Consider the following 16,949-nt stretch of genomic DNA (forward strand, 5'->3'; position numbering starts at 1 on the left):
TAGAACAGTGTTTTCCAACCAGTGTGCCTCCAGCTGTTGCAAAACTACAACTCCCAGCATGCCTGGACAGCCTTTGGCTGTGCGGGCATGCTGGGAGTTGTAGTTTTGCAACAGCTGGAGGCACACTGGTTGGGAAACACTGGACTAGAATACTGACTCCAGGGGGAGGACCTCCTCCTAACAACTCCATTCTAGCCTGCTTTATAGTGAACAGACTAGAATACTGACTCCAGGGGGAGGACCTCCTTCTAACAACTCCATTCTAGCCTGCTTTATAGTGAACAGACTAGAATACTGACTCCAGGGGGAGGACCTCCTCCTAACAACTCCATTCTAGTCTCAACCATTTTAGTTCGGGTGACTAGAGGCCCTGTACGTCATTGTCATGTGACCTACGAAGATGACCTCACCGGCAGCGCGTGACAGTAATTGGGGGGGGGGGTGGGTTAGTTTGTAAAGGACGCTAGAAATATGAAAGCTATTAAACACAGATACAGAAAATTTGAGAAGCGTTGCTGCGGAAAATGTCAGGCTGCTGAAGAATGACTCCCTGTAGGTAGCGGGACACATGGCTCATTAATGGCTTCCTTGTGGCAACATATGAGTGAAAAGGGGGTTCTATCACTATTGAAGGAAAAGGGGTGTGATGTGCCGCGATATGGTATGGCGCCTCTAGAGGACTGTAGCAGGATGTTCCTCCTGGGTCTTGCTATTTTCCAGAGGTTAGCTTTAAGGAGCTGTCATGGATGGTGTAACAGAAAACAAGAAGTTACAAATAAGGATCCGACTGGCTTGATCCAAAACTAAGGAACAAAAGGGTGACCCCTATTTAAGCCCTGAAACTCTCACTGTCTTCTCAGCCCATGCACCTGAACACCCTATAATAGTGAGGGGACACGACCACCGGCTCCCTACAATTAATACGGAGGGAGTCAGGGTCACCTAGGATCAAGCAAACAGGAAAACACAAATCAATGAACAGACAAAGGGTCCATTCACACGTCCGTTGCTTCTTTCCTGATCTGTTCCGTTTTTTGCGGAACAGATCTGGACCAGATCTGGACCCATTCATTTTCAATGGGTCCTGAAAAAAATCGGACAGCACAGTGTCTGATTTTTTTTCAGGACCCACTGAAAATGAATGGGTCCAGATCTGGTCCAGATCTGTTCCGCAAAAAACGGAACAGATCAGGAAAGAAACAACGGACGTGTGAATGGGCCCTTATCTGTAGAAGCATCAGTTGTAGCATCCAACATGTACACACTCCAGGAAGTTGTATAAACCGCAAAGTGATGCGGTATGGGAGTGGATTTAAAGGGATGCAATCAATGCAACTAGATGACAGCTGAGAGAGGGAAACGAGATGACAAAACGAAAGCAAAACAAAAGAACGTCTGTCAGAGCTTCTCAGATGTCTGGCGGTGACCGTAGCCTTCACACACAGCAGTTTTTTTGTTGTTTTTTTCCCCGAAAATGCCTGATGAAAATAAGTTCCATTCATCTGCGACCACATGGATTTCTGTAAGCCCCTTTCAGATAAATAGATCTTATTTTCAATCACAGACATTTTCTACAACAGAATCTGCCGCTTACATTTGAATTTCTACAGCGGTAATTTACAGCTGTAACATTTCCATTTAGTATTTTTTTTGTGAAATTCTCACATTGCTAAACTGCATCAATCACATGGTTTTAGAGACAAAAATGAAAAAAAGAAAAAAAAAAGCCTTCTAGATAAATAAGATCACCAGGAAGGACCAGTCCACATTGCACATATGCTACGGGTTTTCAAAAGTGGCAAAGTCACAGTAAAGGCTCATGCACACGACCATATGTATTTTGAGGTCCGCAAAAATAACGGAACAGCTAGCCCCTAATACAACAGTACTATCCTTATCCATAATACGGACAATAATAGGACATGTTCTACCTTTTTGTGGAACGCACATATGGAAGCGGAATGCACACGGAGTAACTTCCATATTTTTGCAGACCCATTGAAATGAATGTTTCCACATCTGGCCCGCAAAAGAAACAGAACGGACACGGAAAGAAAATACGTTTGTGTGCATGAGCCCTAGGGCTGCTTTCGCACAAGCATATTTGCAGTCCATATATGATCCAGATTTTATATCCCGGAATCCGCTGCTAATGTTAATGAATATAACTATTCACATGGGCGTTTAATTTCCGTCAGTATTTGAAATCCGCAACATGCCCGAGTATTGTGCGGATTTGTTTCCAAATACACACATTACAGTCTGTGCCATGCATGAATAACGAAGGACGGAAGAAATATGCATGTTAAGGGCTCATTCACACAAACGTGTGCCACCCATTGTCGTATTGAAGACCGCATTTGCGGATCCGCAAATCATGGGCGCCGTTCCGGAGTGCTCGCTGGGGTTCCATTTAGTGCCTCCGCACCGCAAAAAGATAGAACTTGCTCTATATTTCTGCGGAACAGACGGATCACAGACCCATTCAAGTATCAAATACGGATGACTTCCGTGTGCATTCCGATTTTTGCGGAACGGAACAGCTGGCCCCTGATAGAACAGTACTATCCTTGTCCGTTTTGCGGACAATAATAGGACATGTTCTCTCGTTGAACGGAACGGAAATACGGAAATGGAAGGCATACAGAGTACCTTTTTTTTTTTGCGGATCCATTGAAATAAATGGTTCCCTTTACAGAACACAAAAAACGGAGACTGGCACTTAATAGAAAATGCCTATTCTTGTCCGCAATTGAGGACAAGAATAGGACATGTTCTATTTTTTGGGGGATCGCAATTGCGGACCCAGAAGTGCGAGTCCGCATTTCCGGATCCGGGCCGCAAATTGTGGGGCCCCATAGAAATGAATGGGTCCACAATTCCGTTCCGCAAAATGTGAATGGACCCTAAGGGTAGGTTCACACTGAGTATTTTGGAGGAGGTTTTAAGGCAGTTTTCCTCCAGAAGTGGATTAGGCGGAGTTGACACTTCAGTTATTTGATGGTGCAGATCTTTCCCTTTACTACTGGTTTTGGCTCACAATCACTGATGGAAATAACTGACCAAATAACTGAAGTGTGAACACAACCTTAGGCTTCAATCACACGGCATCCGTGTGCGTTCCGAAATTTATGTCCGCTATGGGGACAAAAGTGGCGCCATCCTTTGCAAATCTTTTTATGGGTGAGTTTGAAAAACTACACATCCAAAACACTATACCCCCGACCCAACAACTAGTGTACTACAAAAGATACATCGATGATATCTTTATTATATGGGACGGGGACGAAAACACCGCTTTACAATTTTGCAATAAAACACAAGTTGGGGAATAAAATTTACCCCTAAATACAGTAAAAGTGAGATCGAATTTCTAGATATCATTATCTCTATCAAAAACAATCAACTGGTTACCCAAACATACTTTAAATCCATTGACACAAATAGTTACATTAATTTCTCAAGCTTCCATAACAAAAAATGGCTAGAAAATATTCCATATAGCCAATACAAACGGATCCGACGAAACTGTACCCTTGATAGTGACTTTAAAAATCAGGCAAAAATCCTCAAAAAACGATTCATCGAGAAAGGCTATCCGAGGAAACTTATAAAAAACGCTTATAGTAGAACCATCGCTGATACACAGGAAACCTGCCTACAGCCCAAAAACAGACAAGGGACCAACATAGAAATGAATATGAACTTCATTACACAGTTCAATACATCTAACAACAGTATACGTACAATTCTTTCAAAATACTGGTATATTTTACTCCAAGATCCATACCTTGCAAAACTCCTACCGCTCAAGCCCAGAATGATTTATAGGAGAGCCCCAACATTTAAGAATCTTCTTGCCCCTAGCAAGCCGAAACAACATAATAAGAAAACCAGCCTTGTTGGCCCATTTTTACCATCCAAAAAACTAGGCAGCTACAAATGTGGAAAGAGCCGGTGTTTATGCTGCAAGACTATAACTAATAAATGCACACATTTTTCGTCCAACAAAAACGGGTCCACATTCATGATAAAGCATCATTTGACATGTCAATCCAGTTATGTAATCTACTTAATAGAGTGTAGCTGTGGGCTTCAATACGTAGGGCGTACCACCCAGGAGTTACACTGTAGGCTAAACCAACATAGGCACAACATCCAAAAACATTACCAAAAACATAGCCTTTCCAGACATTGTGCCTCCACACCAGAGAAACAAAAACATCCAATCAGGATTACACCAATTGATTTTATACCAGAAAACCCATACAACCGGTTCGGTACTTTGCAGCGACGAGAAGTTTACTGGATGTACCAATTGGATACTCTTGCGCCCCATGGGCTAAATGAAATTAATGAGACCATTTTCTAATGTAAACCTCTCGAAAGGACACCCAACATCTGTGTCGCCTGACATTCCAGAATTTGTAATGACCTTTTTGTTTTTGGTTTATTCGTTTTTTTTTTTGTTTTTTTTTTCTTTCCCCAAGGGGCCCTTGCAACAAAATAGGGTGTCCCCGCCGTTATAGTCCCAATACCATCTTCATGTAACAAACCTCTGTATTCCCACACTATTGTTTCAGAACACTCTGCTAGCTGTTTTGCAGGGCGGTGTCCATGATTCACAGTTGATACAGCTTTGCAAAACAGCTATATCATTGTATCAACAGCCACTAACCTTGTATCTCAAATATGTTTACTTTTTGTGGTTGCTTTCTCCTATTCTCCCCCATGAAAATTCATCCATTCATATGAATTACGGTACAATTGCACGTGTAGGAAGAGACATATGGGTGTACATGCATCTAGATGTTGTGTATATATATGTGCACATGTGTGTGTATGTATGTATATGTATGTGTATGTGTATGTATGTATATATATATATATATATATATATATTTTATCATTCTATTTGTCTGCATATATATATATATGTGTATTTTATATTTTTAATATAATTTTTCAAAAAATCTTTTATCCCTAACCAATACAACTACCAAATTTTATACCATTCCCTACACCTTCTACTATTAATTTACAGTCCCATGTATTATCTATCATTTTACAAATTTTTATCTCTTATCAACCCACTAAATCACCACCATGCTTTACACTTCCTTTTTTTTTTTTTTTTAGATCAATTCAACTACAACCTTTCCAAGATATGGCTAAATCCAACCATTGCAGCTATATCCATATATAATCATTTTATCCTATCTACTTCCCTCCTTCTAAAATGAATCAGGTCCACACTATATATAATTTTAAAGGGACCAATAAGGGACTGAATAAGTGACTGAATACTAGATGATAGCTTTCCACAACTCTAAGACACAGACTCATCCCCCGCCTTCTTCTCCTCCCCCTGCTCCACCCTCGTTTGGCCCCACGCGCCTTTTTTCAGTTTAAATAACTGCCACATGTGAATGCCGTTTTATGCTGTATATTGTCCTGATGAAGGGGGCTCTCCGCCCCTGAAACACGTTGACTGAAAATAAAAAAGTATTGTGTTAACAATACCTACCTGTTTCTGACTCCTGCTGACAGCGCCATCAAAAAGGTTCATTCTATTTCTTCTTCTGCAAACGAAATTTGCGGAACGGCGCTGACAGCAATTAACGGACAAGAATAGGACAGGTTATATTTTTTTTGCGGACCATGGAACGGAGAAACGGATGCAGAAAGCACATGGAGTCCTGTCCGCATCTTTTGCGGCTCCATTGAAGTGAATGGGTTCACATCCGAGCCGCAAATAATGCGCTTCGGATGCGGACCAAAACAACGGTCATGTGCATGAGGCCTTAGAAAGGAATCAGAAATACAGGGTGGCCTAAGAAAAAGTAGCCCACCTCCAGTGATAGTATGATGAGATGAACGAGCAAGAAGATTGTTTTTATAATTACCCACAAACCACAAAAGATGCTCACAGTTCATGTCTATGCATCTGTGAGCATGTTGGATTATGTTGGCTGATACTGCTTGCAGCTCTTCAACAGTGATGCTGCGGATGGTGTTTGTGATGTTCTCCTTGAGTTCATCCAGCGTCAGTGGATTGTTAGTGTACACTTTATGTTTTAAATTTCCCCACAGAAAAAAATAAATCACATATGGATAAGCCTGGAGATCTGTGCTGATTGCAGGAATGTCTACCAGAGCTGTGCAATGAATGTTTATTTCTCTACCATAAGCCGTCTCCAAAGGCGTTTCAGAGAATTTGGCAGTACATCCAACTAGCCTCACAACCACAGACCACATGTAACCACACCAGTCCAGGACCTCCACATCCAGGATGTTCACCTCCATGGACAGCTGCATCAACAATCGGTTTGCATAACCAAAGAATTTCTGCACAAACCGTCTCAGGGAAGCTCATCTGCATGCTCGTCGTCCTCATCGGGGTCTGGACCTGACTGCACTTTGTCGTCGTAACCGACTTGTGTGGGCAAATGGTCACATTCAATAGCGTCTGGCACGTTGGAAAGGCGTTCTGTTCACGGATGAGTCTCGGTTTTCATTGTTTAGGGCAGATGGCAGACAGCGTGCGTAGCATCATGTGGGTGAGCGGTTTGCTGGCATCAACGTTGTGGATCGAGTGGCCCATGGTGGCGGTGGGGTTATGGTATGGGCAGGCGTATGTTATGGACAACGAATACACAGGGAGTGAGAGAAAAGAACGCAACCGGCACTGCTACATGCACCCATGCAGTCACTGGAGCACATAAAACACTTGGATCCCGAACCTTCACGGTGGTGCTCTGTCGGTGGTATAGTAGTTATGATGATAGCAGAAGAAAAAAGCACCGCGGCACTCACCACTGGTCACAAAGTTGCTGTTTGCAGTTTTATTTTTCAAATACACATCGTGGACGCAGACAGGACACAGGTGAATGGACAGGCTACAGCTGTTTCGCGCTGTGTTGCGCTTTGTCAAGCCTTGACAAAGCGCAACACAGCGCGAAACAGCTGTAGCCTGTCCATTCACCTGTGTCCTGTCTGCGTCCACGATGTGTATTTGAAAAATAAAACTGCAAACAGCAACTTTGTGACCAGTGGTGAGTGCCGCGGTGCTTTTTTCTTCTTCTATCAGGACAACGAATACAGGTGCATTTTATTGATGACATTTTAAATGCACAGAGATGCCGTGACGAGATCCTGAGGCCCATTGTTGTGCCTTTCATCCACAACCATCTCCTCATGTTGCAGCATGATATGCACGGCCTCATATTGCAAGGATCTGTACACAATTCCTGGAAGCTGAAAACATCCCAGTTCTTGCATGGCCAGCATACCCACCAGACATGTCACCCATTGAACATGTTTGGGATGTTCTGGATCGGCGTATACGACAGCGTGTTTAAGTTCCTGCCAATATTCTGCAACTTCACACAGCTATTGAAGAGGAGTGGACCAACATTCCACAGGCCACAATCAACAACCTGATCAACTCTATGCGACGGAGATGTGTTGCACTGTGTGATGCAAATGGTGGCCCCACCAGACACTGACTGGTTTTCTAACCCCCACCCCATTAAGGCAAAATTGTGCACATTTCAGAGTGGCCTTTTATTGTGGGCAGTCTAAGGCACACCTGTGCAATATTCATGCTGTCTAATCAGCACCTTGATATGCCACACCTGTGAGGTGGGATGGATTATCTCTGCAAAGGAGACGTGCTCACTAACACAGATTTAGACAGATTTGTGAACAATATTTGAGAGCAATGGGTCTTTTGTGTATGTAGAAAATGCTTCAGATCTTTGATCATGCAAAATTGGAGCAAAAACGAAAGTGTTGCGTTTATATTTTTGTTCAGTGTATAAATACACTGCCTGTCCAAAAAAAAAAGTCGCCACCAAAAAAAAAGCCACACACTCTAATATTTCGTTGGACCACCTTTAGCTTTGATTACGGCACACATTCGCTGTGGCATTGTTTCGATAAGCTTCTGCAATGTCACAAGATTTATTTCCATCCAGTGTTGCAGTAATTGTTCACCAAGATCTTGCATTGATGATGGTAGAGTCTGACTGCTGCACAAAGCCTTCTCCAGCACATCCCAAAGATTCTCAATGGGGTTAAGGTCTGGTTAAGGTCTGTGGTGGCCAATCAATGTGTGAAAATGATGTCTCATGCTCCCTGAACCACTCTTTCACCATTTGAGCCAGATGAATCCTGGTATTGTCATCTTGGAATATGCCTGTGACACTAGGGAAATAAAAAATCCATTGATGGAATAACCTGGTCATTCAGTATGTTCAGGTATTCAGCTGACCTCCTTCTTGGAGCACATACTGTTGCTGAACCTAGAACTGACCAACTTCAGCAACTTCAGATCATAGCACTGCCCCCACAGGCTTGTAAGGTAGGCACTAGGCATGATGGGTGCATCACTTCACCTGCCTCTCTTCTTACTCTGATGCGCCCATCACTCTGGAACAGGGTAAATCTGGACTCATCAGACCACATGACCTTCTTCCATCGCTGCAAAGTCCAATCTTTATGCTCCCTAGCAAATTGAAGCCTTTTTTTTCTGGTTTGTCTCACTGCTTAGTGTTTTTCTTCTGGCTACACAGCTGTTCAGTCCCAATCCCTTGAGTTTCCTTCGCATTGTGCACGTGGAAATGCTCTTACTTTCACTATTAAACATAGCCCTGAGTTCTACTGTTGTTTTTCTTCGATTTGATTTCACCAAACGTTTACGTGATTGCCAATCACGATCATTCTGGAATACGATGGGTCCCCACTATCCTTCCAGTTTTTAATAATGCATTGGACAGTTCTTAACCCAATTTTAGTAATTTCTGCAATCTCCTTAGATGTTTTCTCTGCTTGATGCATGCCATCTTTTCCACGACCACGAGATGTGTTTAAGAAATGGGAAGGAACTCATTGCTCCAGTTGGGGTTAAATAACTTGTTGCCAGCTGAAATATAATCGCCCATGCAGTAATTATGGAATAGGAGGCTCATAACTATTTGCTTAGTTAAATCCAGGTGGCAACTTTTCTTTTTTTGGACAGGCAGCGTGTATATATATATATATATATATATATATATATATATATATAAAAATATGAAGAAAAACGGACAGCACTCCAGGTAAAAAGCAATTGGTGTTTATTCACCCATGTGGAAGGCAACGTTTCAGCTCATACAAAGATCCTTTTTCAAGCAATGAACACAAGTACAACATGGGGTATATATAGTCCAACCCCTCATATCACAATAAACATCAATTAACAAATTATACAAAAATAGAGTGCAAAAAATGACAAAAAAATCCATAAATTCATAAATAATATATGTATATGACAGTAAACACACACAATACACAGTAAAGTGCCAATAATTAAATACATCTGTGCATAATAATAAATATGGGAGGAGTGATGCAATGCTGAAATACAATGAGGGAGTGATGACATACCCTTTACGATCACCTGAGTCTCACACGCCAGCTGCCGCCGAATCCGGCGTTCGGAAGTTGTCACTGCGCAGGCGCCAATTTGTGTCAAAGGCCCACAGGATGACGTCACCACTTGCCGTTTCGGGAGTATGTGCACTAGTACTCCGCCATATTGGCGGCCATTTTTCAATAGGTAAAAGCCTCTTATATCATATGCGCATGCCCATATTATGGACAGGGCAGCGCCATCGCGGCATATATTCCTCGTCCTGGGACATGGATATACTGGAGAAAATAGGGAGGCTGCATCTCATCAGAGGCACAGACCCTCTACCTATGTGGACATAATGGGCGCTGCCCTGTCCATAATATATATGGGCATGCGCATATGATAAGAGGCTTTTACCTATTGAAGAATAGCTGCCAATATGGCGGCACGCGGCGGTGGCAGCTGGCGTGTGAGACTCAGGTGATCGTATGGGGTATGTCATCACTCCCTCATTGTATTTCAGCATTGCATCACTCCTCCCACATTTATTATGATGCACAGATGTATTTAATTTTTGGCACTTTACTGTGTATTTTGTGTGTTTACTGTCATACATATAATGTATTATTTATGAATTTGGCCGTATGCACCTTATATGAATTTATGGATTTTATTTTGTCATTTTTTGCACTCTATTTTTGTATAATTTGTTAATTGATGTTTATTGTGATATGATAGGGGTTGGACTATATATACCCCATGTTGTACTTGTGTTCATTGCTTGAAAAAGGCTCTTTGTATGAGGTGAAACGTTGCCTTCCACATGGGTGAATAAACACCAATAGCTTTTTACCTGGAGTGCTGTCCGGTTTTCTTCATTATCATTACGGGGTAAGCAGCTATATCCCTGGACCTAGCACCCGCCAGCTTTTACTGTCCAGTGGCGCCATCACGTTCTATTTTATATATATATATATATATATATATATATATATATGTAATGTTGAGGATATATTAGGGCTTACTTCATATTATTATCTAAATAGCACTTTCTTTAATGTAGATTGCTGATCATTAAATGTACCTAGACACTTTCGTCTGTCACATAATATCATATTTCACTTGTCATCAATAATGTTTATTGATCTGGACTTACTGATTTGCGCATGCGGCATAAGCTCGACCATTTGTGCACGCACGCGCATGTGGCTATTTGGCTTTGGCCATACTGGCTCCTTACTCAGGATATGCGCATGTGCTGCAACTTGAGTTGACTCATATGAAGTGCTATAGTTGTGCTGTATTTTTTTATTTCATTTTCGTATGGAAATGTGGCAGTCTTCACATAACGTACTGCCATCTGCAAAAAATTTCCGGCAGTTTGGCGTCTATACTCACAGCGACGTCTAACACATGGTCGACGGCCGCCGTTTTCAGGTATTATTAATCAAGTATTGTTTCTAAGTTTGTTAATTCGATGATCATGTATAAAAGATTTTCATTCTTGTATTGACACACACACCCGTGTTGAAGCCAGGATAACTGGTGATATGCGTTGGATGCCACAGAGGTTTTGTATTGCAATATCACCATTATGATTTGCCGGTTGTGAGTTATTTGTTTGGTACGCTTATCTTATTTATTTCTTGTTATTGTACTGTGGTGGTGCTAATATTTTTTTTAGGGGGATGGTGTTTGGATGGGTGCTTTACGTGTCTAGCATGTTTTTAAATGATTTTATATTTAGGGACATGGTTTGTCTTTTGTGATTCAATACAGTGTTATTGTGTATTATTTGGTGGGTGTGCTCACTTATATTGCCATACTGCTTTCTCTTGCTTTTGTCACGCCTTTTCACAGATTTGAGCACAGATGCGGACCAAATGGGTCCAAATGTCTGTCAGCAATCATAGTTAGCAACCAAGTTCCTGCACACACATTTTTTCAGTACGGTTTCAGGTTCAGAGATCTCCCTACTCGCTGACATGTCATTCGTGATACACCAACTTGCTGAGACAGTCTTCAAGTGAATTTTTAGGGGCCACTTGCAATTTTAGGGGCACCCCTGCTGAATTTAATGCACGACTTCAATCGTCTTGATCATGGAGGCCTCGGTTTATTCATGTTTGTAACAGAGCCAGTTTGATGCCATTTCTAAACCAGAATACAACATTGAGATGGTGGTTGTGTTCCTGGGTACTTGTTCGCAAAGGTCTCTTACGTTTCCTTAAGTGATCTGCTTCGCACATAGCCTTCCACAATCATTATTCGCTGTTCCAGGGAGAACACCATATTTGTGACACAATAGGCAACTTTTATCAAACTGAATAAATCAGTCTTAGTTGCCCATAACAACCAAGCAGAGCTCAGCTTTCAGTGCCGGAGGTTGCTGATCTCTGTTGTAGATAATCAATAATGATCATGGGAGTTTGAAGTCCAGTTCCTCCCATCAATCATCGCTGTGAAAAGAGCTCTATATGTACCTGCAAGTCATGCAACCTGTTCTTTGTTTACACAGATGCAAAGGGTGAAACTGTTGTAAAGCAAAGGTGGCTCAGTTGGCTATAGCAGATTCTACAATATAATAATAGCAATGGCAGGTGCATACTGCGGTCTTACTAAACCCTCAAACTGATGCTAAAATTTAGAGATTAGCCAACATGACTTACTGTGTAGGACATATCTGAGCCCGAGCACAGCGCGCAAGGTTTCTCAAGTAGCTCGGGTCCTAACACTCACCTACCTGAGCCATATGGGCAATACCAGGGGTCAGTAGGCGAATTACAGGAGCGTGAGGTCCGACTCACAGACAACTCACCAGTTACCTCCAGCATGTAACCATGCTAGCAATGGGAGGAGGGAGGAGTCTGCGAGTCCCACTCAAGACTGGCAGAAATGGCCGAGGCCTCACAGGTGCACCTAAATGTGGCCTGTAGATGGAAAACAGGCACATTTAAATTGGAGTTTATACACCTCCAGGAATCTCTATATATACAAACAAACTGAAAAAAATTGTGTGGTGTTACACAGGCAGGAAGTGCTCAAACCCATATGCAGTTGTGCAGATATATATATATATTTATATGTACATAAATACATACACACATATACATACAGGGGAGCAAATCCTGCACTTGTGGCCTGTTGCAAAAATGCATACAGTGGAGGATGCCCGCAGAAGACCACAAGTACAATAAACATCCTACACAAGCAGAGTCTATCTTACATTTTTCAGAGCTCCTTTGAAAAATAAAAGGTGGAATCTGATTGGTTGCTAAAGGCAATAGCCACTTTACCTTTACGTCACTTTTTATAAAACTCCCCAAATGGCTCTTCCATATAATGATATTTTGTATTAATGCAGATTGTTTGCATCTGTAGTGTGTGACAGTGCTTGAAACTGCATTGTAAAATCACTTTTTTTTTGCTAGTTTATGCAATTATTTTTTATGGTAATAGCTGTGGCAATTCTGTAACAAAATAAAAATGCTACATGCATATTTTCTGTGGAGCCCAAACCCTTTTTAAAATGAAGATGGAAATTGATGGAGCATTTGTTCCCTGAATCAGTATAGCAGGATTTTTACATGCCCTAGATTTCCCATATATATTTTTTTCTTTTGAAAACCTCATCCACACCCTTTATGCTGTAAATGGATGTGAATCCACAGCAAACCTCTCTGAGTAATCAGCAGTGTGTGGACTCTCCTTTACGCTGGGTTCACACCTGAGCGTTTTACAGCGCGTTCCTACGCGCTGTAAAACGCACAACAGACAAGAACCAATGATTCCCTATGGGAAGGGTTCACACCTGGGCGTTTTACAGCGCGTACGATCGCGCTGTAAAACGCCCGACGCTCAAACAAGTACAGGAGCTTTTTTTGGCGCGTTTGACCCATAGACTCTTTGGACAACACTGCTGTCAATCACCCAAACGCGCGTCAAACGCGCGTTCACTATTAAAAAAGAAAATCCATCTCCATTTTCTATTAATTCTTGTGGAACACCTAAAGGGTTAAGACAGTTTGAAAAATCAGTTTTAAGGGGTGTAGTTTCTAAAATGGGGCCATTCATGGGGGGTTTCTATTATATAAGCCTCACAAAGTGACTTCAGACCTGAACTGTCCCTTAAAAAGTGGGTTTTGAAAATTTTCCGTAAAATTTCAAGATTTGCTTCTAAGCCTTCTAACATCCCCAAAAAAAGAAAAGTAATTAACAAAATGATCCGAACATGAAGAAGACATATGCCAAAGTAATAACTATTTTAGGAGGTATCACTATCTGTTTTAAAAGCAGAGAAATTGACATTTTGAACATTTTTAATTTTCCCAAATGTTTGGTAAATTAGGTACTTTTTTTAATAAATAAAAATGAAATATTTTGACTCAAATTTACCACTGTCATGTGACGAGAAAACATTCTCAGAATGGCCTGGATAAGTAAAAGCGTTTAAAGTTATCACCACATAAAGTGACACTGGTCAGATTTGCAAAAAATGGCCTGGTCCTTAAGGGGTTAAGGTACCCTTAGGGAACAGCCACACAGACTTTTTTAGACAATGTTTTGAAGAAGATCTGCAAAGCCAGAAGTGGATTTGAAAAGAATTGGAAATATAAAGGAAAGAAAGAATACTTCCAGCAGTCAGATCTGCCTCAAATGCGCATCCAAAAAACTCCCATTACATAATCAACAGCTATGAAGATCAAACCTTTTGAAAAAAAAAAAAAAAAATGAATTAGCCCGATCCTCCTCTCATCTAAATCATCAGGGAGATTGGGGGTGGGGGTGAAGAGGAGAAGTAGTCAGGAGCTCACCATACACTTTAGATTGTTAGCCTGTCCTACCAAAAACAGGAACATGTGTTGTACTGGAGAAAACAAAGGCAATTTTTATCTCATTATAGTGCAAGTATGCATCATTGTCAGTATGCCAAATGTAGAGAAATACTACATTAGGTGTTTTGTAAGATGTTTAATGACAACCATTTGTCAACAATTGTAAATCTTCAAAAATGTTCCATTACTCGCCAACAACCAGGTATAATATTCCTGAAAGTTTGTGGATTTCACTATACTGTAAATAAGAATAAGGGAACTTACATTAACATGTTGCAGTTAAGGCTACGTTCACATCTGCTTTGGAGGCGCCATTTGGGGCCTCAGTCATAGAATTTGTTAAAAATAGAGGAGAAAAAAAGTCCTGCATGCAGGAGTTTTTTTCTCTGCTAAAAGGTGTTCTCCGGAATGGACCCCATTATAGTAAATGGGGTCTGTTCTTCTGCATTTGCTTCAGTTATGTGCAATTCCATTATCTTTGATGCTCTGCTCCTATAACGGAGCAGGATCATAGAAATAATAGACGCTGATGTGAAAGAGGCCTACCTTACAGAATTCTAGGCCACTTTTGCACTTGCTTATTATGGTCAGTATTTGTAAACCAAAACCAAGAATGAAGCATAAAACAGAGAAAGTTAGAAATGCATTCCGTGTTATGAACCCATATCCGGTTTTGACTTATTAATATTAAGGTGAAATACTGATCAAGATACTCAAGTATGAAAACTGCCTTAAACAAGTCTTTATTTTCTATTTACAATATATGATTAATTTAAGTGCATATTCGTGCATGTATGTGTCGACTGGCACCAGGGGACTTGCGAAATCCAACACAACCACACTTGTCTCTTGCAATGCACCATCCACGGAACGTTTTGCAGTAAAAATGGTTGTTCTTTCTGTTAATGAAATGTAGTTTGATATCAAAAGTTTTACAACCGAATGGCTGTCTGTGGCACAATGATGAGGCACCTTTTGTTTAACAGTTTAGCAGGACCTTAGTCTTTGCCAGCTTCAATAAGCTCCAGTGGTTGGCAGGCATGTTTTATATTTAACTGAAGGTCAATATTCACATTTTTCCAACTACAGACCAGTAGGACAATCCAGTTCCAGTATAACAGTCTTTGCTTTCACTTTTCCCGAAGGACACAGACTCCAGCATCGCAGCGCTGTGTTGCCATGGAAGTAACTATATCCCAACTGTCAATAAGAGGATCATAGCATTCAACACTGTTCAAGAGTGAATTACCATCATACCTAAAACAAAAAATAATTATTAATATGCATCACATATGTTTCAGAATACATTGGAGACCTGCATAAGGCTAAACGCATATAACTAATGCAGAAAATGTACACCGTTAGGCCCCATTCACACAATCGGGGAAAAAAACACTCCTGTGATGATTTCCTGCCTCCTTCTGCTGGTTCGTGTCCAACCTGGCCTCCTGCAATGGTGTCTCTTTTAATGTGACCACTGCAGCCCTTTGATTGGCGGGAGTGGTCACACGCATGAGGCTGGCATGGGGCCAAGGAAGACTTTAAAACAAAGGAAGAACTTTGTTTAAAAGTCTCATTTTTTATGTCTAAAATATCCACATCTGGATTTAGCACAGAAAGTGTCCTCACCATGATAGTCTACAGAGAATCTGTGCATCAAACCGAACATAAATTGACATGCTTGTAGATCTAGATATCTGTGCCACAGGTCAGTTTATGCATGTAAATATTCTGCAATGTAAACATTTGCATGTAGCCTAAACGGATCAGCCATGGAGAGAGACCTGTTGCTTAGGCCATAAAAGCAAGCCGTTGGATGCAACTCACTCTTTTCTGGTGACTCAGAAATTGGTCACCAGATTACTCAGTCAAGAGCGAGGTAACATAGTAAGGCTGAAAAAATAAAAAGATATGTGTCCATCTAGTTCAACTTGTTATTCTGCAAAGTTGATCCAGGGAACTAAACAACAACAATTTTGATAATCTTTCAGGGTACTGTAGCCCACCTATTCCAGTTATTACTTTAGTTGCCCTCCTCTGGACCCTCTCCAGCTCTGCCATGTCTGCCTTGTTCACTGGAGCCCAGAACTGTGCACAGTACTCCATGTGTTGTCTGACTAGTGATTTGTAAAGTGGTAGGACTATGTTCTCATCACGGGCATCTATGATCCTTTGGATGCACCCAATAATCTTACTGGCCTTGACAGCGACTGCCTGACTGGTTTCTACAGTTAAAGGGGTTATCCAATAATGGATAATGATGAGCTATCCTCAAGATAGGTCATCATTATTAGATCGGCGGGGGTCCGAGTCCTGGCACCCCTGCCGATCCGCTGTTCAACTGGATAAACCCTTTAAGTTTATTGTCCACTAAAGTCCTTTTTGTAAAGTCAGTATTGCCATGTGCATGCATGACATGTATTTTTCCTTCCCATGTGCATAACCTTATATTTGTGAGTGTTAAACTTCATCTGCCACTTTTCTGCCCAATCCTCCAATCTATCCAGAGCCATCTTAAGCAGTGTTATGTTAACCCCTCAACGCCCAGCGCTGCACATGTACGACACACTGATCGTACGGGTGCAGGAGCTGCGCCCGCCCGATCCGCGGCAGGTGTCCGGCAGTCACTGATAGCCGGACCCCTGCTGTATGCGCCGGCTTTGGTGAAATCACCGATGCCGGCGCATTAACCCCAGCATGGCTGCGGTCAGAGCTGA

At 41.6% G+C, this 16,949-nt stretch overlaps 1 protein-coding gene across 6 annotated transcripts in view; it reads right to left on the minus strand.

Annotated features, from left to right (window-relative positions):
- Positions 1-13,815: 13,815 nt before the first annotated feature.
- KLHL12 (kelch like family member 12) overlaps positions 13,816-16,949 on the minus strand; it is an 85,691-nt gene continuing 82,557 nt past the window's right edge. For all 6 annotated transcript variants that reach the window (XM_044287667.1, XM_044287663.1, XM_044287665.1 and 3 more), the window contains one exon: positions 13,816-15,489. In XM_044287667.1, the coding sequence (XP_044143602.1) occupies positions 15,363-15,489 (127 nt within the window). In that variant the 3' untranslated portion in view covers positions 13,816-15,362. The remainder of the gene's footprint in view (positions 15,490-16,949) is intronic.

The sequence above is a fragment of the Bufo gargarizans genome, chromosome 3, assembly GCF_014858855.1.
Source record: "Bufo gargarizans isolate SCDJY-AF-19 chromosome 3, ASM1485885v1, whole genome shotgun sequence".
Lineage (NCBI taxonomy): Eukaryota > Metazoa > Chordata > Amphibia > Anura > Bufonidae > Bufo > Bufo gargarizans.